Below are 24,067 nucleotides of genomic sequence, written 5' to 3'. Positions count from 1 at the left end.
CCCTGATGGGAGTGGGAATGACATATTCTTAGAATAGCCTTCTGCAGTGCCTAGGAGAGCAAAGTGTACATATAGAAACCTGGCTCTTCAAAGCCTGGGTCCATGACAGAGCACATGCAAGAATAGGTGGAAATAGACGCTGGCTCTTTTGAAGGCAGTGTTACGATTCTCCATCATATAAACACAGGAAAATCCAAAAGAGACTCAAACTTGAATGAAGTCTTACTTCTGTAGTAACTTTTACCCCTAGGTGAAAGAGCAGTTCAAATGTGTCTATTTCAAATGAGAAAATGAGAACAGTTCTCTCCAACAGAGCCTTGCCTCTGCACCCTTCACGGTGAGCTGCCACGCCAGCTCACACCAGGCTGCATTTGGGATGGTGGTTTCTTGGTTGATATCTAGCCAAATGCCTCAGCTGCTCATACAAATGATTCAATGCAAATCAATGAGATTTTCTAGACACAAGCAGTTAATGTTTCAACAAGCAGCAGCAGATGAAATTGCTGTGTCAGATTGCATGGCAAAGAGAGCTGTTGCCCTTGTTCGGAAAATTCTATGCCTGGAGAGTTTTCAGACCTTCCCATTTCAATTATCTGAAAAATTCTGCTTTCAAATCAACTTTGAAATATTCAGGGTCTCTGTATGCCAGTCTTTTTTTGACAATGTTTTTTTCCTTTGGAAGAATCAAAGATGAAATGGTGTTTTCTACCCCCTGGCTAGCTTCAGGAAACAAGTTAGTACTTTGCTCTGATTCTGCAGCTGTCCTAATGTATATACTGTATATTACTGTACTGTATATTAGGATAAGAGGTCATTGCTGCCATTCAGGTCTTTCTGAGGAACTTTTTGCTGAATGCCCTTTTTGCCCAGGCATGTTCATGCATATGTGGACACATTTTGGTTTTCCAGCTGATTTTCCAATTCCAGAAAATGTCTACATTGAAGCATTGTCAAATCAGGAAAAGGTTTTCACCTAAAGGGTGGTCAGGCAGTGGAACAGGCTCCCCAGGGCAGTGGTCACAGCAGCAAGCCTGACAGATTTCAAGAATCATTGAGACAATACTCTCAGGGACATGGTGTGACTCTCAGGGTATCCTGTGCAGGGCCAAGAGTTGGACTTGATGATCCTTGTGGGTCCTTTCCAATTCAGTACATTCTGTGATTCTGTGTCAGTCCAATAACAGTGAAAAAAGCAGATTAAATTTTGCAGCACAGTTTAATTCAGCATATCATATTTTTAAAAGAAATATTTTGATTTTGCTGTATGAAAAAGCATTCCAGTGAAGCACAGCAGCTTGCATCTCTCTCAGCCCACATCTGCCATTTTTGCCCCTACTCTTCTAAAGAAGTCTGTGTTACCCAAAGGATGTAGTCCTGGGCTTTTAGCCAATATCCTGAACTTGAATTCCCACACAGAAGAGCATTTACTTAGGAAAATAATATGTGGCAGCCAGTAGGCACAATACTACCTCTGCTGCCAGAATGTACTGACTGTAAATGAAGCTGTGACAGATGGCCTGAAATGTTTCATTGCTTGCTTTCTCTAGAGCAGGATTATCTAATTAATTTGTACTACAGTGCATTGGGTTGTTTGACCAGGTTCTGGTCAGACACATTGATTGCATGGGATCTGGGTTTGCTGGACCAAGCAGGGTCCCTACAAATGGGGTAGAGGCAATTTTCCAGCAAATCCCTGCAACAGCAGGCTCCTGGTGGGACCAGGTGAGTGGGAAGGAATATGGGATCAAACCTCAGGACACCAGGGACAATGTCCGCTGGAATGAGAAATAATGGATTCCTGATTCAAATTGTGACTGAGTTCACTGAGCAACCCTGTTTTAGAGAAGTCTTTTACTTGATAGTGAAGCTTCTTTATGCATTACACCTACAGAAATAGCTTTCTCTTCCTGCTTAAGGAGTGTTGTCCTTATGCATGGTCCTTGATAGACAGGGCAAAAGGCTGGTAGGACATTTTTTTTATAGTGATTAGAGATATGCATAGGTGGAAAAATAAAGGTTATTTTCCTTAAGAAAGTGGTGATGCATAGGGAGATTTGAAATAGCTTAGGTGAAATATATGGGGGAAAAAAGAGTTAAATGTGTCATAAATATTTCATATTTTGGGTAGAAAGGGGCAAGTGCAATCATTTTTAGCTTGACAGAGAAAAATGAGCAGCTATCATTTCACTAGGTTTATTAGGAGTGACTTTGAAGTCTAACCTAGTAAATACACCCTATCAAGCCAGAATTAAACCAGCTGCACATTACTTGAATAGCTCAAGGAAAAAGTCCTTGTCTGTTCTATCCTCCTCTCTGGGTACATGTTTTCACTCAGTTAAGAAAAGTCAGTGGAATTGCATTTAAAAGTGTTGTCACTTCACAGTCTGTCACAGGGCTTTTGCCAGCTCTCTTCAAAAAGGAGTTGGTGCCTAGAACTGTGCCAGCTGGTTGATTTGATCATCCTGATGCTTTACTAGAAAATCTAAATATACAGCAGTACGAGCTGAAATGTGTCTGCTGTCCTGTTTTGCAACTATTCTGCATTTGAATGAAGAAATACTTTCTCATGAAAGCAGTACTGAAGCTCTCTCTATCTTTCTGTTCTATAGGTTGTCATTTTGTATTTTGAGCCAAGTATATTTCGCTGTGTTCTCCTAAGATGGGTTCGTCTTCTGGGCTTTGCTACTGTTTATGGAACTGTGACACTCAAGCTGCACAGGTATTTCACATATTAATTTCCATCTCTGTGGGACTATGTGCAATCTGCGTGGGTACTTAGATGGAAGAGCTGCAAATATTATCATAAATAAGTGTTGTTTCTGATTTTAAACCCACCGTGTATTTCTAGTCAATTTTCCTGCTCAAATTATATGCTACTAATCTGAGTTGGGAGCTATGAATGCTGACAGGATTTGATGAAAAATATATGTACATAAACTGTTAAATTGTGCAAGAACGCCTTTTCACAGGAGGTGAATGTGTTTTCCTTGATTATAAAAAATACAGAAGAATTCATAATGTTCAAAAGTTTCACTGTGAAGTGTTTCATAGAGAGATGCTTCTGAAGTGTTTAGATACAGCAATGGTGGGTAAAGCAAAGACTATGGTGTATGTACTTACTGTATTTTCTTTTGGCTCTTAAATCAAGGGCTGTTTTCTTCAGGCAATCAGCAAACAAGCTACACGCTCACAAGCATCAGCACCTGCCAGCAAAACTATGAGGCAAATTCTGGGTCCCAGAATTGGCAGTGGGAATGGCAGTGCATTTACACAGGACTCAGAGATTTAATATTTAGAGGCCCAGCTTAAATTTCCACTTCTGCATCCCCTTAAAAATCGAAGCCTTTTCTGTGTATGCTGGATAAAATTCTAATACTTTGCTCTCTTTAAACTTTAATAAAAAAAATTACTGATATAGTCTGTAAGCATTTGTATTCAAGCAAAGAGATAAGCAGTATACTGATATTTGGACATATTGGATGAGTATGCTCACTCATCTTTTTATCGTAGTTTCATTACTGTGTTGGCATATTAGAGGAGGTTTGATATTATGCTCAGAAACTGAATGAGAACTAAAAATATCATGTGTTTCATGATCCATTATTGACTTGTCACATTTTAGGTGGAAACCCCAGTTTTCCCATTAAAACAGAGCTCCTTCTTGCAGTTCCCTTTAATTTGTGTCCCTGGTTACAAGTGTACACTTAGGCTAGTAAACTGTAATTGTAAAATGCTGTATCTGGCCACATATTTGCATTGAAATTGACCTAGAAAATCCCACAGCCCCATAGTGTTTTTTGGGATGAACAATTTCTGATGCAAAAAGTAAAACAAGTAGAGCAGTAGAGAGAGGGAGCTGGTGACTTTGCTTGGATGCTTTGTCATCTATAGCTCAGATAGATAAAAAAGCCTAAGAATGTGGGTGGCTCATGTTGTCACTGCAGTTCTGCTATCCTAACAGGTTCTTTGTATGATTTTATATGATGTGAGGAAGCAGCTATCCTGACAGGACACTTGATCTTCCATTCATATTGAGGATAGGCTGCAAAATTGGGCAGAAAGTCTTCTGCTTTGCTCATTCAGCTGTTTGATGTTACTTGACACCTGTGCTGACAGGGCCAGCAAACAAGACAAAATTGAATAAGAAACCAAGAATGCACTACATCCTCATCCTTGATCATCACAAAGCAATAAAGGATAGCAGCAGACTGGATTGTATCAACAGGACAGTAGCCTGAAGGCTGAGGGAAGTGATTATTCTCCTTTACTCAGACTGTTTTCTACAGTGATGTGTCCAGATGTCAGTGAACTTAGATGAGTTCAGTGAAAGGCCATCAAAATGGTCAGGGCTTGCAGTACTGGTCCTGCAAAGAGAGGTTGAGATAGCAGGGCTTGTTTAGCACTAAGGAAATACAGCATTGGAGGTATCTGACATGAGCTATCCAACACCTACAGGGAGGTGAAGCAGTGTTCATTACAGCAGTGTATAGTGGGATAACAAAAGACATTGACAAATTGAAATAGGAGATTTCAAGTTTATACAATATGAATGAGTATTGTATACAAGGAAAGCATTTTCAGTGTCAGGGTGAATAAGCAGTGGAACTGGTTGCTCATGAGGTTATGAATTTCCATACTTGGAGGTTTTCAAGACCTAACTGGATAAAGCCCTGAGCAACCTGGTCTGGATTCACTGTTAACCCTGCTGTGATCACTGGCTTTCTGAATAATTCTGTATTTCTCTGTGTAACACAAAGAGTGAAAAAACCTATTCAGTATGTTAATGTAGAATTACTTTCTCCAGGAATCTTTTGTTTTCCACCCAGATATCCTGACCATTCCTTTCCTACATTTGTGACATTGTGGTCTTTTTTGGTACTGAATATCTCAGTCCCAGAGCCTTGTCTTTGCCTTGCAAAAGACCGAGTCAAGTTAGATGTATGGTTTATTATACCCATTCACAGTAATTATGCTGTTAGGAACAATGTGATGTAATAGAAATTTGGTAGAAAATTTTGGCAGAACTAGTTCAATCCACAGGTCTTACAAGGTTAAGGAATGGCTTACTGCAGACATCACAAATAGTCCTGACCAGAACTGATTCCCTCCTGCAGTTAAGCTGTGTCCTGCCTGGGGGAAGAACCAATTACCAGCAAGGAACTTGTGACTTTTCTGAGTTAAATGGGAAAACCAATATTATGTAAAGGCAGCTATTAATGATAATGAGATAGTCTAATGCTATAGTTCTCAACAAATGAGGTGCATTGAGTAGCACTGGGGCATGAAGGTTAACCAATGCCAAGTAGGAGTCACTGGGAAGAACACCTGGGGTTTTTGTAGCTTTTAAAATTTTCCTGTAGTTCCTCACTTCCCAAGGAAGTCTCAGAGGTTTTGTTAGGATCAAGCACCAAGAGGAAATTAGAAAAGAAGTCAAAAGCGGGTGCTTAAAGAAGAGTAAAAGAACAGGGAAGTCATGTACTCATTCATTCTTTGAACACCTGTCACAGTCAATTTCTACAGTGCCTCATCCTTAATTGCCTCTTTCTTATTCACTGTGCATTTTTAAAATAATGAGCTGATGTTTATGTGGGTGGAAGGATGGGGACATGGAAATGAGCTTAATTTAAGAAGTCTAGATGAAGAGCTATGAACATAAAATACAATACTTTCCTTAACAATGAATTTTTCAAAATAATTCCTTCAAGAAATAATGATGTGTCAAATTTAACCTTTTGGTTTAAAGTAGCTGCTGGCATTACACCTTTCAGTAACTGAATTTCTGTAACTGAAGACTCTCTATATTGTTTTTCAAGCCCTGTATTTTATGAACATGTTATCTCATTTTTAATATTATGTGAACTTCTGTCACATTCATATCAGGATTAATACAGAATCCTTAATTCTGGACTAAAGCATAAGAATGAAACAAAGTAACATACATACAGACAAATGTATGCACTTGTATGTGTATACATAAGATAGTTTTCAAATATTTTAGGAAAAGGAAACCCTTGAATGGGCTCTCTAGTTTATGGGAATCTCCATTTCTTATATTAGTGAAACAGAGAAGAGTGGGAAAGTGAGGAGAATGAGAAGATATGGGGAAGGTGATGTTTCAGGTATGAGAAACATGACAATGACATAATCCACGCTTTTTTTGTAAGCAGTGCTGGTGGGATGGGAGTGTTAGTGGGAGAACAAGATGTTAACACTATGATGTAATTCTGCATTTCATCTAAATGCTGTGCTAAGATTATAATGCTGTGCTTTGCCATCTGGTACAGTTGGAGCAAGTAGTGGACCTTCCTACAGGTTTTGGAGGAAGGAGGAGAAAATCAATGTGGGTAGTGTGCAGGTGTTTAGAGACATGTTTTAGTGTGGGACATGGATTAGTGGCTCATTTGGCAGCTTTAGATTTATGGCTAGACTTGATGATCTTGAGGGTCTTTTCCAGCATAAACAATTCAATGATTCTGTGGTTCTCTGGCTTGTGATCTTACTGAATCTTATTGTATCTTACTGAAGAGAAGACCCATGCTAGCAGAGAACCCAAAGAAGATGTCAGTTTGCTTCTTGAAGCAGAAGTAGTGAGGACATGGTGTCCTGTTCTAGCCAGGAGAGGGTTAAAGTTAGCAGCAGCCAGGAGGGGCACAGCCAGGACCCTGGGTTATTGGATATGGCCTCACACCATGTGCAGGGTGCAGGGTGCAGGGTGGGTGGCACATGGGTGCAATTCATGTGATCTTTACCTTTCTGTGCTTTCAGTTCTTCTCTCCCTCCTGCTGCAGGGAGAGGTGGGTGGAAGTGAGCAAGCAGCATGTAGTCTGGGGTTTTACAGTGGGAACACTACATTTGGGAATAACCACAACACATGACATATATGACCTCCCCTAGGTCATCTAGAGCTGGGAAAGAGGATACAGGGTCTAAAAGGGTCTGCTGGGAATGTGGTGCAGAAAGGGGCAGAAGGCACTGTGGCAGCTGGAATCTGTATGGCTGGGTTATCACATGGACAATGTTTCACAGGTCATAGGGCCATTAGGTGACAGTTCCATAGTGCCAATATGCCACTACCCAGTGGTTCTGTGAAATGGGACACTAGTGATGAAGCATTGCAGAAAGAAATTTTGTTTTGGTGAAGTGATTATTGCATAATTCAGCTTAAATTGGCAAGGAATGCGAGATGAGCATGGGCTGTAGCGGTGAGCCACCCTGGTTTTTTTGAAATGAGTCAGGCTTTGTGATTATGTTGGTTGAGAACTCAAGAAAAGTGGAGGATTTACTTCCTATTGAATTATCCTTTTTGCTTGTGGAAGGTGAGAGTGAAATGCCTTTAGACAGATGCATTCACTGTTGGATTTCGACACCGGATGTTCCATAGTGATTTCTGTAATTGTTGTTATCTCACATGAAACAAGAGGAAAAATTGTTTTCAAGGCAGATGTTCCTGTTGCAGAAATGCAGTCTCCAGAGTGCTGGTCCAATATTGCCTTGTTGAATTGTGTGGTGTTTTACTGCTTTAACTTGACTGACAGGATCTCAGCCTGTTTGCATACAAGAAAAGGAGTGTTTTGGTCAAGCTGTGGAGATTTTTACAGTGTCTGCACATACAGTAGGAGCTCATAAGGAATGAATTTCACTAATTGGACCAGTCATGGAAAAATGTTTTCTTCTTAGCATTCCTTAACCTAATTAATTAATTTCATGGGTATAATTCATGCCTCATGTCTGCTGCAAACCTTTGCTACTTTGTTTACTTATTTTTATGGTATACAACAAAACAAGGATTTAAACAGTAAACTCCACATAGTATTCTTGCATGATGCACATTCAAGATGAAATTCTTATTGTTGCAGTTTTTCTAGATTAAATGAGTCACATTCTGTTGCACTGTGGCTTTTTTCTCAATAAAACCTACATTATTAAAATCCTATTTAGCTCTTCTGTATCCCTGCCATTCTCAAACAATAACTAGCCTTAACTAGACAGTATAATTGTTCTGTTTCATATTTTGGAATAAAATATCTAAATATTTCTGAATAAAATATCTTCTCATGTATAAACTTACAAAATGTAGCACAGCTGTTAAAAAACACAGTGCAGAATTAATCTTGATGGAGCACCATGTGAAAGTAGGTCTAATAAACATCTTAAAGCAAAAAAATCAGCATCATAGAATGTATTTAAGATTAATAGGGCCCTGGAATCCTGGAAAATATTCTCATCCATATTCCTATTAATATTTAATTTATATAAATTGTTGTAGATACTGCCGTCCAGTTCCTTGGGCTGGTGTTTTAATCACCTTAATGTAGCAGACATTCTGGTTTATCATAGCAGATTGACTTTGGCTAGGAAAGTTCAAAGAGAAGATAAAGAAATTATCTGGTGTTTTAATACTCAATTACATTGTTATCATGATTTTTTAAAAAACAGCAGTGGGTTGGAAGGCACTTTGTAATGATCCACAGGTATCACAAGACCTCTCAGATGTCTTTTGATGGCATGCAAGAGCACCCTGGCAGATGCTGTGAGAAAGGACTGATTTGCACATTAGGTTAACATGATAGCAGAAGGGCTTCAGAGCTGGAACTGGAATTTATCCTTTCCAAGGAGATCCAAGTGCAGGCCCTCCCTTTAGGTAGCTAAACTGCCCTGTGAGGCAATACCTTCAAGGTGGGTGTGCATTTGTGCAGTATTGTTGCATTATGCAGTAACAATAGCTCTACAGACTGGTCTTTCTCATTAGTGGGAGGGATGGAGTTGGTCAGTGGAACAAGGTATCTCTGCTGAATGGGATTACAGTGTAAAAGAGAAACCAGGCATTATACTGCAATCCCTGAGTTACAGCTGTTTGTGGAGGAGCCTGAGGAGGGAGTGAAGTATGTGACTCACAGATGGGCTGATCACAGTGGAAGCAGGATTTGCAGATGACATACACTGGCTGTCAGTGAAGAATCATGACTGGAGAGAGGCTTCTGGTGGGCTACTGTGAAGGATGAGGAGTAAGCCTGATGCTATTTAGCATTTTCAGTTGCAATGAACAACTAAGAGCAAAATGATGACTCACAAACTTTGTGGGTAATGAAGCTTGGCAAAATAGTAACTTCTGTTTCAGAAAGTCTAGTAATGAAAAGTATTCTTTACTAGAATCATAGAATATCTTGAGTTGGAAGGGATCCATAAGATTCATCTAAGTCCAACTCCTGCCCCACACAGGACAGCACCAGGAATCCCACCATGAGCCTGACAGCATTATCCCAACATTTTTTGAACTTAGACAAGCTTGGTGCCATGGCCACTGGCTTGGGGAAGCTGTTCCAGTGCCCATCCACACTCTGGGTGAAGAAAGTTTTCCTGATATTCAGCTTAAACCTCCCTGACACAAACCCAGGCCGTTCCCTTGGGTCCTGTCTCTGGTTACCATAGAATAGAGATCAGTGTCTGCCCTTCATGGGAAAGTTGTAACTGCAATGAGGTCTCCTCTCAGTCTCAGACCATGAGCCAGATCAGTCCCATCACATGATGTGTTTTTCCAGCTGTGAGCTGGACATCTTGCGCAGAAGGACACTGTGAGAGACATCACTGAAAACTTTGCTGAAGTCCAGATAGATTGTATTAACTGGCTTTCCTTGGTCAGCTAGGTGAGTTACATTGTCATAAAAGGAAATTAAGTTTCACAAGCAGATTGTCCCCTTGTGAAGCCATGTTGGCTGTGACCCATAACTGTGTTGTTCTTCAGGTGTCGTTCAATAACTCCCAGAATAATCTTCTGAATTCCACCAGTCAGTGAAGAGACACTAAAAGGCCTGTAGTTTCCAGGGTCATCCTTTTTTGGGACATTGGGACATTAGCCATCTTCCAATAAACTGTCCAGATACCCAAGACTGTTCAAAAAGCGTTACAAGAGGCCTTGCAGTGAATCACCCAGGTCTTTGAATGTTCTTTGAACCCCATCAGGGCCCATAGACTTAAAGGGATCCAGCTAGAACAGCAGATCCTGTAGAAGTTCAGGGTCAACTGGAAGTTTTTCATTCTCACAGCCACAGTTCTCCAGCTCAGGGCACTGGGACCCACTTAGCCCATCAGTGTTGCAGACAGAGGCAATGAAAGCATTAAACATCTCTGCCATGTCCATGTCCATGATCATGTCCATGTTATTATTGTCTTAGTCAAAGAGATGCATTTGACTGCAGCCAAAAGGCAAATTATAACAAGGGACTATTTAAAGACAAAAAGTTATGGGGAATGGGAGGTTAATCAGCAGGAAATTGATTTTATAACAGGAGATGTCTTTGAAACTCATAAATGCAGTATGTCCTATTCTTGAGATGCATTTTTAAAGGAGATATACAGTAGGTGGTTGTGGTTCAGAAAGTATTTGAGGGCTGGGAAAATGCTTGATACTATGGAAGCTAATCTGTTTTTTAGATCCACAAGAAGATTGAGAGATGACTTCTTCTGTGGTGTATAAACAAGCAGGGAGAGGAAAAGTAGTCACAAAAGACTCTTTAATCTATTGGACTGAGGTTTAATAAGATCTGGTAGCTGGAAGCCAGAGAAATTCAAATGAGCAATCTGGCATGCATTTTTCTCAGAAGGGTGCTTAGCTATTGAAAAATCCAAATAGATTGGAGGAGCAATGAGAATTTTTTTGTGTTGCTTTCAGTTCAAGACTGATTTCCTCTCTTGGAAGATTCTGTAGTTAAGAACTATTACAAATGGCAGGAGTTGCAACAGAAAAATGTAATGGTCTGTGTTGTACAACTGATGAAGCTGTATAATTTAGTGGTTAGTCCAATACTTGGCTTTTATTTTAAAACATGCAATAAAAATTAACCATTCTTTATAGTTGAGATCTGTTCAGATATTCAGCATATTTATAGACTGAAATGACATATAATGATTCTGTTTGTTGGAGTGCACCAGTTGCTTTGGCATTCATTATTCCTCATCATTTGCTCTAGTGTAGATCTTAAGTACCGGGGAAACCAGTCCCTGGACTAAATATTCTCACATATTAGTTGGTCTTTTCTGGACTTCTATGAACAAAAAATTGCCATGATGTTCTTGAAGAATTCAGTATCTGATCAGTGGTAACCAAGCACTGGTAATTTAAAATGCTGTATTGCTCTGCTGCACATGCACAGGGTTAAAGCTCATTTAGCATTGTATTGCTCTGCGCATTGGTGAGTTATCCTCATAGATGCTTTTCTGAAAGGGGCATGAGATGCTCTAAGAATTTTACATGCAATATATTGGATCCATGATCTGAGCTGGAAAGACCAAGATAATGCTGACTTGACTGCTTGAAGCTTGGGAATATGTATGCAGTAGGTCCCATAGAAAGTTTCAGTCATAATTCAGTTGTAAGTATTAAGCTTTTCATTTTAGAACTAATCTGTAAGATTTTCACTTAATATTTAGTACCAAAAAATTGTATTAAAAATTAAAACTGTTTTTCTGCACTAGAGTATTACAGTACAGAACAAGTTTTAGATGTTCTTGAGTTCTATTCCCTTTGTGTGCACACTGTGAGCCTCTGTTCATACTTGCATTTACTGTATATGTTTCAAGCTGGAGCCTCTGTTTCTGGCAAACCCAAAAATCCTAGCTGTTAATAATCAGTGTAAAATTCTGAGTGCCTGTTTCCAATGTGTGAATTAAGTTAGCTGGGAGTTGGTTCTGATGCTGAGCTCCATCACTCAGGGGTCTCAGTCTCTTCCCAGCCATCAGCAGTGCTATGCTCTGGCAGTTCAGGGCAGCACTGCAGCACATGGTGGAGACATGTTCTCCTCTTGACCTCTGCTACAGCAACCTCTGTTCTTCTTCTGAGATCTTCTGGAGCAAAAACGTCCTTCTCCCTCTTGCTGGGCTTTTGGGGACATGCCACATGTTCCTCCCAGCTGTGCCTAGGGGAGGTTACAATTTCATGTGAGTGCAGGGCTGATGGTGGGAAGGACCCTGCTCTTGGCAGGCTGTGCCTCAAGCACTGGCTGGCACAATTGTTGGGAAGTGGCAGCCACTTTTGTGACCACAAATCTTACGAAGCTTTTTGTTTCTCCTTGCCTGTCTTTTTATACAACCATTCTAAAAAATGTCAGGCATTGGCAACCTGGAATTCACTGGCTCTGCCTTGTTGCTGCATGTGAATTAGGGTCATTGTCATAGGTGTTTTTCAGCATTTCTTTGATATTATTTTCCACTGTTCAATTGTAAATAATGCAAATAAGCATTATACGTCTGAAATCATACTTCAGTTCAAACTACATAAATTCATGACCTCTAAACAATGAGCATTGTCAGAAGATACTGTGGCAATTTCACCAGGGCTAGTAACAAGAATGTTGATATGTATAAACATGTATGGTACCATTGTCTTACTGAAACAAGGCTAAAGATCTATGAACGGTTTACTTCCAGATGTTGTAGTCAAATTTGTGAGCACATTTTTTGCAGATCTTCTGTTCTTCTCCCTGACTTGCTTTTCTAGTTTTCGCATGTGACAACCTTTTAGATCTTTTTTCATGCTACTGTTTTGTGAAGTTATGTATTAAAACTTAATATTTTACATTATTTTTCTTAAACTATGTGTTTTCTAGCTCCCCTATGGTTTCCTTTACTCTGTAAATGACCATCATATATTCCTGAGATATTTCTCTAGCACCTGAGAAATTACTCTCTTGTTGGCTTTGAACAAAACTCCATATAGTGCTCAGAAGCTTGAAATTGATAAAAGAGCTGGAATTACACTGTTCCAGCTATCCCTTAGTAAAAGCCTTAATTGCTTTATGCAGGATCTTGCCTCAGCAATAAGTCTGCCTTCTATCTTAGACTGGACAGGCTTTTTTTTCCTTTAAATCGGATTAACATAATCCAGCTCTGGACTTTGCTCCTTTGCTCTTTTTCAAATGCTTTGGAGAATGTGGCTGCAGTGACCAAATCTCAATTCTATGTTTCTATTCAATTTGCAAATGATACTTTGCTAGTTGAGAAAATGGCCTATGTGTTGCACAGAGACACTTGTAGGGTGTGACTGTCAAACTTGTATTAAAGTAGCAATTGATGACTTCTGGTGGGTGCCAGCTGCCATTGGCCCGTGAGGAGCAAAAGCCCATTTGTGTTGGTTGGTAAACCATGACACTGTTGTACACAGGAAAAGACACATAAACTGGTCTACCATGTATGAATGTATGAAAATTTAGGGGTTTGCAAGAACATGTACTAAGTAATGTTCAGTTTTGTCTCTGGCTCAGTCTCCTGCAACGAAATTTTTGTCAGTGATGTCCTCAGAAATACTGCCTAGTGCTCAGTTTGTTTGCTTCCTAAGATGTTGCCTCAGGTCTGGAAGCTCAATCAACAAACTCCTACTGTTTTTTGCATTCTTTATTGAGATTTGCAGTTATGTGTGCTGCACAGCTGCATCATCAGGACCAGAGACTGTGAGCAAGGCACAAAGTCCATGTTGACCATTCTGTGTGTTTTCATGCTCTTTTTAATTCAGGTGGCAAACACAATGGTGATGCCCACTGATTATTTGTACTCATCTTTGAACTTTGTTTTTGTGCTTGCTGTTTCTCTCATGTGACATTCTGATATTTGTTTATCTTTATTCAGAACTCATCAATCTCAGGTCTCATCAGTGATTCTCAGGATCATGGACAACTATAATATCTGTCCTGGAGTTCTTCCTGGATGGTTTTTATGCTAACAAATGGCTTTTTTGGTTTTGGCTGAAAATTTAGGTATGCCAAAGATAAACTGTCTTGCTCAAAGGAGAATGTAAGTATGTGCCATGGATAGAAGCATGGGGCAGGTCTACCCAAACAAATGCTATTACTTGATTTTTTTTCGACAAGATACAACATAATGTGGATACCTACGAGCCGTAGAAACCTGCAGCAGTGTGCCAAACACAGAATCATAGAATCATTTAGGTTGAAAAATACCCTTAAGATCATTGAGACCGACCATAAACTTAACACTGACAGGCTCACCATGAAACTATATTCCTGCATGCCACACTTACACATACATCTTTCAAATCCCTCTAGGGTTGATGATCAGCCACTTCCCTGGGCAACCTGTTCCAAAGCCTGATAATCGTTTCTAGGAAGAAACTTTTCCTAATATTCAATCTAAACCTCCCTTGGCACAACCTGAGGCCAAACTGAAGAAAAAGCCCAATTATTGATAAATAGCTGAGGTGTGCATCTCACTAACATAGGGATGGTGTTTCCAGTCCTGGTACTGGTGTGTGTATTTTTGCTAATATAGTATTTCTGTGCCATTCCCATAATGTCTCTTGAAGATGAGAGTATTCCACAGTTGTCTGAGCATTTGTCTAGTCCATATCCTCCAGGTTTTCTTTGGTTAGAGCAACCAAATATTTCTTTCAAATTCATATTTGTTTTTAGCCTTACAGAAGCAGAGTTGCATATTTAGCTGTCTTTATTTCCCTTCTTTAGAACCAGAACTACCTACTTCCTTTCTTGTTTGTCAGAGCACCAAGTGAGTCTCTCCATTTAAGCTGTTGCCCTGTGGCAAGCAGCATAAATCACCATAAAACTGTAGGTCATTTGTACTCATGAATGTGCTGTGTTCTGCTAGGATGTTCCTCAGTTGTTTGTTCCTTGTCTCTCCAAAGCTGAGAGATACCAAGAATGAGGCATGCTACTATCCTCTTAATTCATAGATGTTTTTGTTAATAAAAGCTATAAACTGACCAATTTCCAATTTTCTGTTTATGTATATTTAACTTGCCAGCTTACAGGATGTTTGATCACTAATTAACTCTAGAACTACACTTATTTTACATTAGCTGTACATTTACTTTGAGCACTAGGCATTATTTCAGCTGCCATTTTGACTTATGAGCCCTAGATCTCCTTAAGCTTAATCTTAGGATGCTTCATTGGTTTATTCATCACTCCTGTGGAGCCAGCAGCACTGTTGGTTTAGTCCTGTGCACAGTGTAAGAGCAGGCAGGCTTGTGTCACTTTTCAGTCTTTCTTCAAACAGGCGTGGCTCTAGGTGAGCATCTTTGTGAAACACTGACTGGTGTTTCAAGAATATCGATGTCCAGTCTAGCACCATCAGATGCAGTACAGTATTTATTGTAGATTTTTTCACATGCCTTTTTGCCCCACAGGTCTTCTGATCCCAAGTTCTGTTTGGGGAATTTAATTGCTAGACAAATTCTAGTGGCTTATTCTGGGATCCCAGTATTTCCTTTCTGAGTTTTTTTAAATTGGATGTCATCCACAACCAGGTCTGTTGTTCAATTTCTCCTCCTCAAATGACAATTGTTTCTGATATGTATGTTCCCTCCTTCATTAGGCTGTCTGTTTGAAATGCCACTCCTATGAAGGAAGTTCTGCACTTTGAAATGTCAGTGCAGCAGTTCCACAGCTCACTGCTGCTGTCTGTGCTGCTGCCCATGTCTCAGTGCTCCTGGTTGCACCTGCACAGCTTGCCTGGGTTTAACTCCAGGCACCATGAAACACTTAAACTGCTGCTTGAGCTGAGAAAGATAAACTGGCCACAGAGAACTGAGAGTTGTCTACGTTTGCTTTCCTTCTGAAGTGTTCAGAAGTCATGCAAAGTTTGCTTTACTCAGTGGGCACAATCCAGTGTTGTGTGGCAGGAGGGGCACAGCCACCAGCTGCAGTAGCTCTCTGTCACATCTTCCTGAAGATGCAGATCCCCTCAGCTGACAGCTGGATCAGAGTCACAGAGCAGCCAGAATGTCCTGTGACATCTGCAGTCCAGCCAGAGTGCACAGGCCTTCTGAACAAAACCAAACAAAAAATCCAACTCAAAGCCCTTGAGACTTCAGCTGTGAGGCCTTTTTGTAAGAAAAAAAAGATAATATTTATAAATCAAGTCAGTGAACTTTGTAGTTGTTTTCTGCACCTTTTTACTCAAAGCATTGCGACTGTAATAAAGCCGCTGGCAAAGGTCATTCTGCAAACCCAAACAATACCATTTATCCCAAATCCCAGAAGGGTTTCCTGGGTGGGCTCATCAGTTTCTGGAATAAACTGTGAGGAACAGCAAAATGGAGTACCCTGAAAGATATTGGAAATCAAAAGCAGCGAGGCAGGTTTTGCAGCTGTCTTCTGAGAGTGCAGTGAGCATTGAAGCTTAGCTGTTTCCTAGGCTTGCAGCCTGATTCAGCCTTAGTAGGCTCGGGTTTAGGAAGAGCTGGCAGCCTGGATGCAGCCTCAGGTCTGTCATCATGCATCATTAGCATGAAAGTCAGAGGCATCAATGTCATTTGCAAGACCTATCAGATAAAATACAGAAACCAAGTTATGTAGCAAGACTATTTTCAGTGAAAATAGTGTGTATGTTCTGTTCCTTTTTGTCTCCATGCTCAGTTAGATGAGGCTTATTTGTTTTATTTTCATGTTCATGCTGCATGGAATAACACATTTAAGCTGTTAGTTATATTCAATAGTCCAAATCTCTTTCTTGTGTAATTATGTCTTGTTGCATGGATGTAACCAAGTCTGAATTTGAGTCAATGTATATTAATTAAAAAGGAATCTTACTAATTCCCCCCTTTTTCCCTCTGTTTTCTTCCTTGGGTTATTTGTTGTGAAGCAAGATCATTGCCACTGCATTTCTAAGCACTATTTAATGTCTCTCTAATTGCAATATTTCTTTTTAAACTACTACTTTCCAAAAAACAGCATGGCTATCAACACTTCTAATGTGTATGTCACCACAAAGGGAAGATGGGACTCTGCCCTTGGTTTCTCTTTGCAGATATTATGGAGCTTCAAGCTTATTGCATTTTACTCCCGTTCTGTTCAGTCCATGTTGTTGGCAATAGGGTCTCATTGCTCTAGATTGTATCTGTATCTGATTGTATCTAGATTGTGTCTGTATTTTTTACATCTTTTACATTTGATTTCAGTGAGAATACAGGAGTGTTTTATGTCTCATAGCAATCAACTGTTACTCTTTTGTCCAGAATTGTGACATTTAAACTAGCTCTCATTGTTCTTGTTTTTATTGACAACTAAACCTTTGGCTGCTATTTAAATTATAATTTCTTTCATTATTTTATGGTGAAAACAGAAAACAACAGTTTGTGGAATTCAGTATGTCAGATGATGCTATTTCTTCCTCTGTGAGATGAAACAGAAGATGAGAGTTAGTATTTCTTGTAGTTGGTTTTTTTAACTTGAGTATTTTATTGCAGAATGACAAATAAGGAGAATGTTTCATTTATTTATTGAAGTTATATGTTGCAGTGATGTATATAACCATACAGAGGAGTCTGAGTAATTGCATTGCCCTCTTCATTAGAATGGGTGGTGGTACTGTATAGTAATAAATTTTAAAAATAAAAGTGAAAATGTGTGCTTTAGTGGGCCCCTGAATGCATGATTTGTGACACCTTGTAGAATATCCAGTCAAAGCTCAGAGGAAGATCATAGAACAAGTCATACAAAAAAGCTTCTACTGCTGAGTTTTTAATACTAATTCAGTTCTAAAACATATTAAATCTGAAGATTTAAGGCCTGATTAAAAAGCTTGTTACAGAAAGCAACCAAGAAAATACCGTTTTTTCCTTCTATACATCTGTGTGTCAGCTGTATGAAGATTACAGAGTCACAGAAAAGCTGAGGTTGGGAGATCACAGAGTCCAACTCACCTGCTCAGAGCAGGCTCAGCCAGATAGTCAGGTTCTGAATTTCTCCAACGTTTTTCTTATGTTTACATAGATTTTCCATTATTTCAGTTTGTGCCCATTGCCTCTTATGTGGACATAGGGCACCACTCAGAAGAGCCTGGCTCAGGTGGTAGAAGTTTATCAAACTATTATTTTAAATCAGATATTGCTGACACTATATGTACACTATACAATGATTCCAGGCTACTATTATTTAAATTTCTTACAACTGTGTGTTTTATTTTATATGCCAAACCAGGAATTTCTTTTGTACTGCTGTGTTCTGTGCTGCTTACACAAGTCAAGCTGAAGCTAATCAGAGCACAGGAATCCATAGGGATGCATTTTATCAGGTGTCAGTTTTATACAACTGGGGCTTTTTGACTGCTGGATTTTCTCCTTATTTGTCTTGTTACTATGGTATTATAAACTGAAGAAGTGCATTCTTCTCTTTCTTCTGTATTTGACTTTGTTCTGACCAGAATTTGTTTTCTGCTTTAGCTGAGAAACTGTTTTGCACATACTGATGTTCATTTTCTCACACAGGTACTTGTTCTTCCATCAGGAGAGGTGCTTGTTTTAGGTATTGAAGTACCTGAAAAATTATATTTTGGTCTGCTTACCTTTACTGTAGAATTTTTTTCTAATTGACCAATTTTTAATTTGGAATTTACATGACTCTCAGCTTGATTATGAATTAATGTCTCTTTGTCCTCTGCATCACCTGTATTTAGAAGAAAAGACAGGAGTTTGAAGTAATGAGGGCTTGGAACCTTTGTCATTGTTGCTTTTAAGAGTGAGGAATGTAAAATAAGATGACTAGCAAAGCAAGGCAAGGTCTGTAGTAGTACTGCAACCTCTAATAGCTGTATCTGAACCCCTGTATTGATAGATTAGAGGCATATTTTTATGTGATGATGTTCCTTCATGTTAAGCATATCCTGAGGGTCTGGAACTTGCAGTGAAAGATGTGAAGCTTCTGTGGAAACCTTTGCTATTTAACTTCATGTTAGAGTCTCTATTCTATAGAGAGTCACTGCTCCTCCATGCCAGAAACTGGGCTCTTGCTTTGCTGTCTGTAGGAGGTGCTTGACATATTATAATAACCCCAACTCAGTAAGGTCCTCAGTAACCTGTCATTGATCCAGCTTGGATCAGGATTGCATCAGAGAATTTCTCAATTCCTCTCTTCCAAGTTTGGCTATTCTGTGAGTTAATCAACCAGAGATGTAATAACTCCCCAGATGCCTGATGAGCTTTAATACCCTTGCCAGCATTTTCACTGTTCTGTGTAAGCTTCTCCAGGTGCACATTTACTGAAGAATATTTTAATAGCAACAATACTTTATAACATGGAAATTTTATTCCAGTTAACATTGTTTATAGTTTCAATTTCTATTGATGTTGACACTGCTATATCATGTGACAGGTGGAGATGTTCCTGATTTTATCTGTTATAAAAGTGGATTGAATCTTATCTTTTGCAGGCAAGCTGAAGAATAAACTTTCCTTTCAAATACACATGAAGGCCTTAGCCAGGAGACCTGCAAGCACAACTATGAGATAAAGTTAATATTTATTCCACAAGTGGAAGGAGAACACAATGCTGATAAAGAGCTTCTTTTGCAGTAGAGTTGATACAAAACACTGCTGCCTGTCAATCACATTATAAATTGGTAAACGTTTGTTTTATTAAAATGGGCACAAAACCAGCAACAAATATTATAACTAAATAATGCAGTTACATGTCTTCCTGTACCACATTTCATTAACTCCTGTCAACAGCATCACATAATAAGGGTGATGGCAACTCAGCCCCTCTTCTGAGTTCTGCTAAGTACAGCTGTCTGTGTTGTGGATGTGAGGGAAGGACTGTGTCCAGTGGATGTGATTATTACTCTTTCTCACACCTAAAGGAAGTAAAATAGTCAAGACAAGCTCTGCTACATCTAAGCTTTTTAATTATCTGGCATGGCAATGAAAGTATCTGAGAGCACAACTCATCAGACTGAACCTTTCAGTGTATCCTCCTCCTTTGTCCTCATGGTTCAAAAGAAATGCATATTTACAATTATCAATGAAGTGATAAGATTAGGATAATGAGTTTTAAAAGTGAACATTTAAATGGCTTAATTTGGATATGTAAAGATGAACATGCTTCTGGTCATTCTAAATGGAAGCAATGTAGCCAATTCACAGTAACTTCCAGCACTGAAACACTGACAGCAAGGAAAAAAACACACTCCAAAACACATATGGGCATAAAAATGGTGGCATGTTGCAGTGTATAAAGACAGGACAGGTTCCTGTCCCTTTGCTGATGTTTCCTTCCTGCATCTTTAATAATGCATTGCCATTTAAAAGTAGTGTATAAGAACGTCATTGCACAGCAGAAAAGGAAGTGCTTACAAGTAAATCTGTGGGGGGACAGTTCAGTGCCAAAAGTTTATCTGTGTCGTGCTTTAGTCAGTGCTTCAGAGATACAGTTCTTTTCCTAGTCTCCTTCTTTTTACTGGATTTTTTTGAATGCAATATACTTACACCAGTTTATTTTGAAAAATAGTTCTCTTGAGCATCCTGTGGAAATGCAGCTGGACCCACCATCAGTGACACCTTTGCACTGTGTGCAGCTGCTCCTGCAGGATCCTCCTCCGAAAAGACAAAGAGAAAACTCAGAAAATCTGACTGATGAGTCAAGCAGGTGACTTATTTTTTTAATGGAAAGCCTCAAAGTAGTAAGATGTGTCAGACCAGAAGTAGCAGTGCTTGTGCCTAATTCTTGATTTGTACCATGCTCTTGCACAGTGGTCTTGATTTGATCTGGCTTCATGAATTTTGAATTCTGCATCAAATTCTCCACAATCTTTGTTTCTTGGGAATTTTGTTTTTGATAATGCCAGACATCACATGAAGTTTGAAGATCCACAAGAAAATACCATAATGCCAAACTTCAAAAAGGAAACAATTTAGCTTCTATCTGGGCAAATCCAAATCCAGACTCTGTGGTTAGATCTTGCAAATAAGTGCATTTGTTCCTTTAGAGCAGGGCTGGGAAGCTTCTCTTTGCTGGGGATGTGGAGACCATGCAAATGCCTATACTGGTCTGTGCATTATTGAGCATCCAGGGATATCAGCCATGAACTGTCAGCCTCAGTGAAATGAAGAGCTACATCTCCCCTGAAGCTTCAGGATCTCAGGTGCTGCTCTAGAAAATTCAGTAACATAGCTGCATGATATTGTTAGAAGAACACTATTAAATAGCTTTTAATTTTCTTAAAACAGCTTGTAAGACAAAATAGATCACATAGCAACACATTTCATTTTATTCTGCTTTGGTGTAGAAACTTACTATGTAATCAGGATTAAAAATAAGTAAAGGATGAGGTATTTTTAGTAAAAATTTTTTATCTTGTTCAAATCCACAATGTAGCATACCCAAATTACCAGTTGCAGTATCACATTAGGAAAGGGTCAAACAATGTGGTGTCTACCTGTGAACATGAAAACAAGTAGTTTATCTGTGAAATTATGGTTGTTTTCCTTCAGCTGCTGACTACTGTTTAATGCAGTTCTCAAAACACAAAGTATATGATCTGTAAATATGCTATGGATATATAGTTGTCCTCACAGTAAATAGTTATTTAGCTAGCAGAGTGAATTATAACTCACTCAAGTTCACTACATTTTTATTCACTATTTTTTAATCCAGTGAAAAGCCTTAGACTCTTCTTATATAGTACCTGAATAAATTTTTCTAATACATTTATAGAAGTGTTAAAAATACATAGTACAGTTGCAGTGGATTGCTACATCTTTATTAAAGCAACTTTTCACATCATGCAGGTGAACCAGAATATTTACCATCTTTAGTTTAAAAGGAGTGAGGTATTTTGGTTTTCTGGGCCCATTAAAAATGCTGGTAAAGTACTATCTCTTCAAAGTGGAATTTACCATTCTCTGAGAGGAAGTACAATGTTTTCCAGTGAATTTAAGGAGGAGAATAAAGGAAAGAGAATCACAGAATATTCTGAGCTGGAAGGTCCCTTCGTAAGGGATTTGTCCATGAGGGGGAAAAAGCCCATCCTTGGTGTTATTAGCATCATGCTCTGTTTACATCAATATAAGTAGCCACTCTCAAATTTACTTTGGTTTGGATTTGGGTTTTATCCATTTCAAGACTTCCCCTGTTTGTAGTATGACTATATTAACAACAAAACTATGAGCTTTGGTATGAGTTTTTGCCCAGCTACCTTATTGATGATGCTAGAAAATTACTCTGAAGATTGAAAAGGTTGTTGAAATTGTCTGTGGATGTTTTCAGTGGTAGAGGAGCGGTGTCAGACAGAGCAGCACTAACAAGGAGGGAAATTTTTCATCCCAGATGGTTTTACTCATCAGCCTTTGTTAAATGAAACATTTTGAGCTAGGTTCACAAGGGGAATTGCCTTTTATACATTCAACTCCACAGTAGTCTGTGAAGTAAATTTTGGAATGAAAGCCTTGAAAATGTTCTTGACCTGTTGTAGGGAAAGATTACCAGGAGGAAGTTCTTGCATCTGTTTTCACAGTGTAAGCTTCATGATAAATACTGACCTTGAGATCTTTTAAACTCCCTATTCTGAAAATCTTTGATAAGGGTAAAGAACTCAATGGCTTTGGATTTGCAAAAAAGACAATAACCACCTAATGAATTTTAAAAAACAAATATTTAGCTTAGCCAGGTCTTATATAGAGTGAAGGATTTGTAATCTTTAGACCAAACTACTAGTGGCAGGAGTCTTTGGGATCCAAGAAGTAAAGTTTTTGTCACAAAATCATTACAAATTTGAATGAAGGAAAGACTTCAAGATTGGTTTGCTTATGGAGAAAATTGTCTGAGGAGCTGACCTCATTTTTCACTGAGTGAGGGATGTAGTTATTTAAACATCTGTTAAGAGGAAGATACTGAAATGGCTATGTTAACCATTCAATAGCAGACTTGGAAAGAGATGGCTTTGTGCCTCTCCCAAGGACCTGTGATTTTCAGAACTTTTGGCATTAGATTCTGTGGTCATGAGCTCTGTGTGATATAGCCTTAAGCCCAAGTAGTTGACAAAGAAGAGACATTAAAGTGTTCAAGACCAGGTTTAATGGGGCTTTGAGCAACCTTTTATAGTGGAAGGTGTCCCTTCCCATGTCACCAGGGAAGAATGAGATAATCTCTAAGGTCCCCTCCAAACCTAACCATTCTGTGGTATGTCACTGCTAGTTGTCTGGGGACAGATTGATGGGCTTTTTGTTTAATGGTTTACAGTGTACTCTGTAGCAGCTCTGCCTTGTCAGTTTGACAGCAGAGTCTCAGACATTTCACTGGCACTCTGTAGTTCTGCTAATCTCAGCAGGATTCGTGGGAGTATTAGTGCAGTAAGTGGTTTATTATAAGAGATAATTAGCACAAAGTAGATGAGGATTTAATAAATAAGGAGACTTGGTCTGCATCACTGAAACCTAGTTACGTGACATGGAAAGTCCCCTCGTTGAGCCTTCTTACCTCTCAGCTCCCCAGTGCTTAGTACATCCATCAGCACACATTCAGGATGGCCAAATCCTCTTGAGGAGTGGCCATTTCTGATGAGACCTGCCTGGATGATATGGTGATATAAACGAAAGCACTTCAAAAAGCAGCACAACCCGGGCAGAAGCTTCAGTGTCTCCTGCAATGGTTGCTGAGGGCAGCTGGAACAGATGCAGGCAGCAGGGCTGTGAGCTGGGGAGCAAGGAGGCACTGGGGAAAAGCATGGCTCAGCTGCTCTGTCAAAATACTCCAGCTGCAGTTCTTGGAACTGGCTGCAGGCAGAGAAAGCTTTTTGTTCTATAATCCACCAGGAAATTGAGCTTTTCTCAGGTGGGAATTTAGACTTGCAGGTGAAAGGAGAAAATAAAACCTATGCATAGCATGAAAAAAGTCAGAAATCTTGGCTACATTTGAAGAAATAATGCTCACTCCATGCATACCTACAGATTTATTAATTTATTCAAATGAATAAATTTTCATCAAAGCAAGTAGCATTTTTAGACCTTTTCCATGTTATTAAATATGCAAGAAAATGTTAGTCCAGTGCTGCTCACATGGGAGTGAGTGAGTGGTTCTGATTGCAGTGGGAAATCTATTGTTGTCCTGTTGCCTCCCAATACCCAGAGCCTTTCCTTGAACTGCATGTGATTTCCCTCCCACCTTCCTCAGTCTGCTCAAACTTCTGGAAATTATGTCAGAAATTGTCCCCTGTTTATCCAGCAAGGGAATTTTCATTCAAACACTGTAGGATTACCTTTATATGTGTAGCATTAAAACAAATCTACGAAACTACTGTGTGGGGTAGGTTAGCATTAAGTCATGACACG

At 39.3% G+C, this 24,067-nt stretch overlaps 1 protein-coding gene across 2 annotated transcripts in view; it reads left to right on the top strand.

The window, feature by feature from the left end:
- The window catches only part of GPR158 (G protein-coupled receptor 158), a 178,031-nt gene that overhangs the window by 128,563 nt on the left and 25,401 nt on the right, over window positions 1-24,067 (top strand). For both annotated transcript variants that reach the window (XM_079300595.1, XM_079300594.1), the window contains exon 6: window positions 2,610-2,719. In XM_079300595.1, coding sequence (XP_079156721.1) covers window positions 2,610-2,719 — 110 coding nt within the window. The remainder of the gene's footprint in view (window positions 1-2,609; window positions 2,720-24,067) is intronic.

The sequence above is a fragment of the Erithacus rubecula genome (genome assembly GCF_903797595.1).
Source record: "Erithacus rubecula genome assembly, chromosome: 3".
In the NCBI taxonomy this organism is placed as follows: domain Eukaryota; kingdom Metazoa; phylum Chordata; class Aves; order Passeriformes; family Muscicapidae; genus Erithacus; species Erithacus rubecula.
Note: the sequence above shows the minus strand (reverse complement) of the source record. Positions and strands in the feature narration are given on the sequence as shown.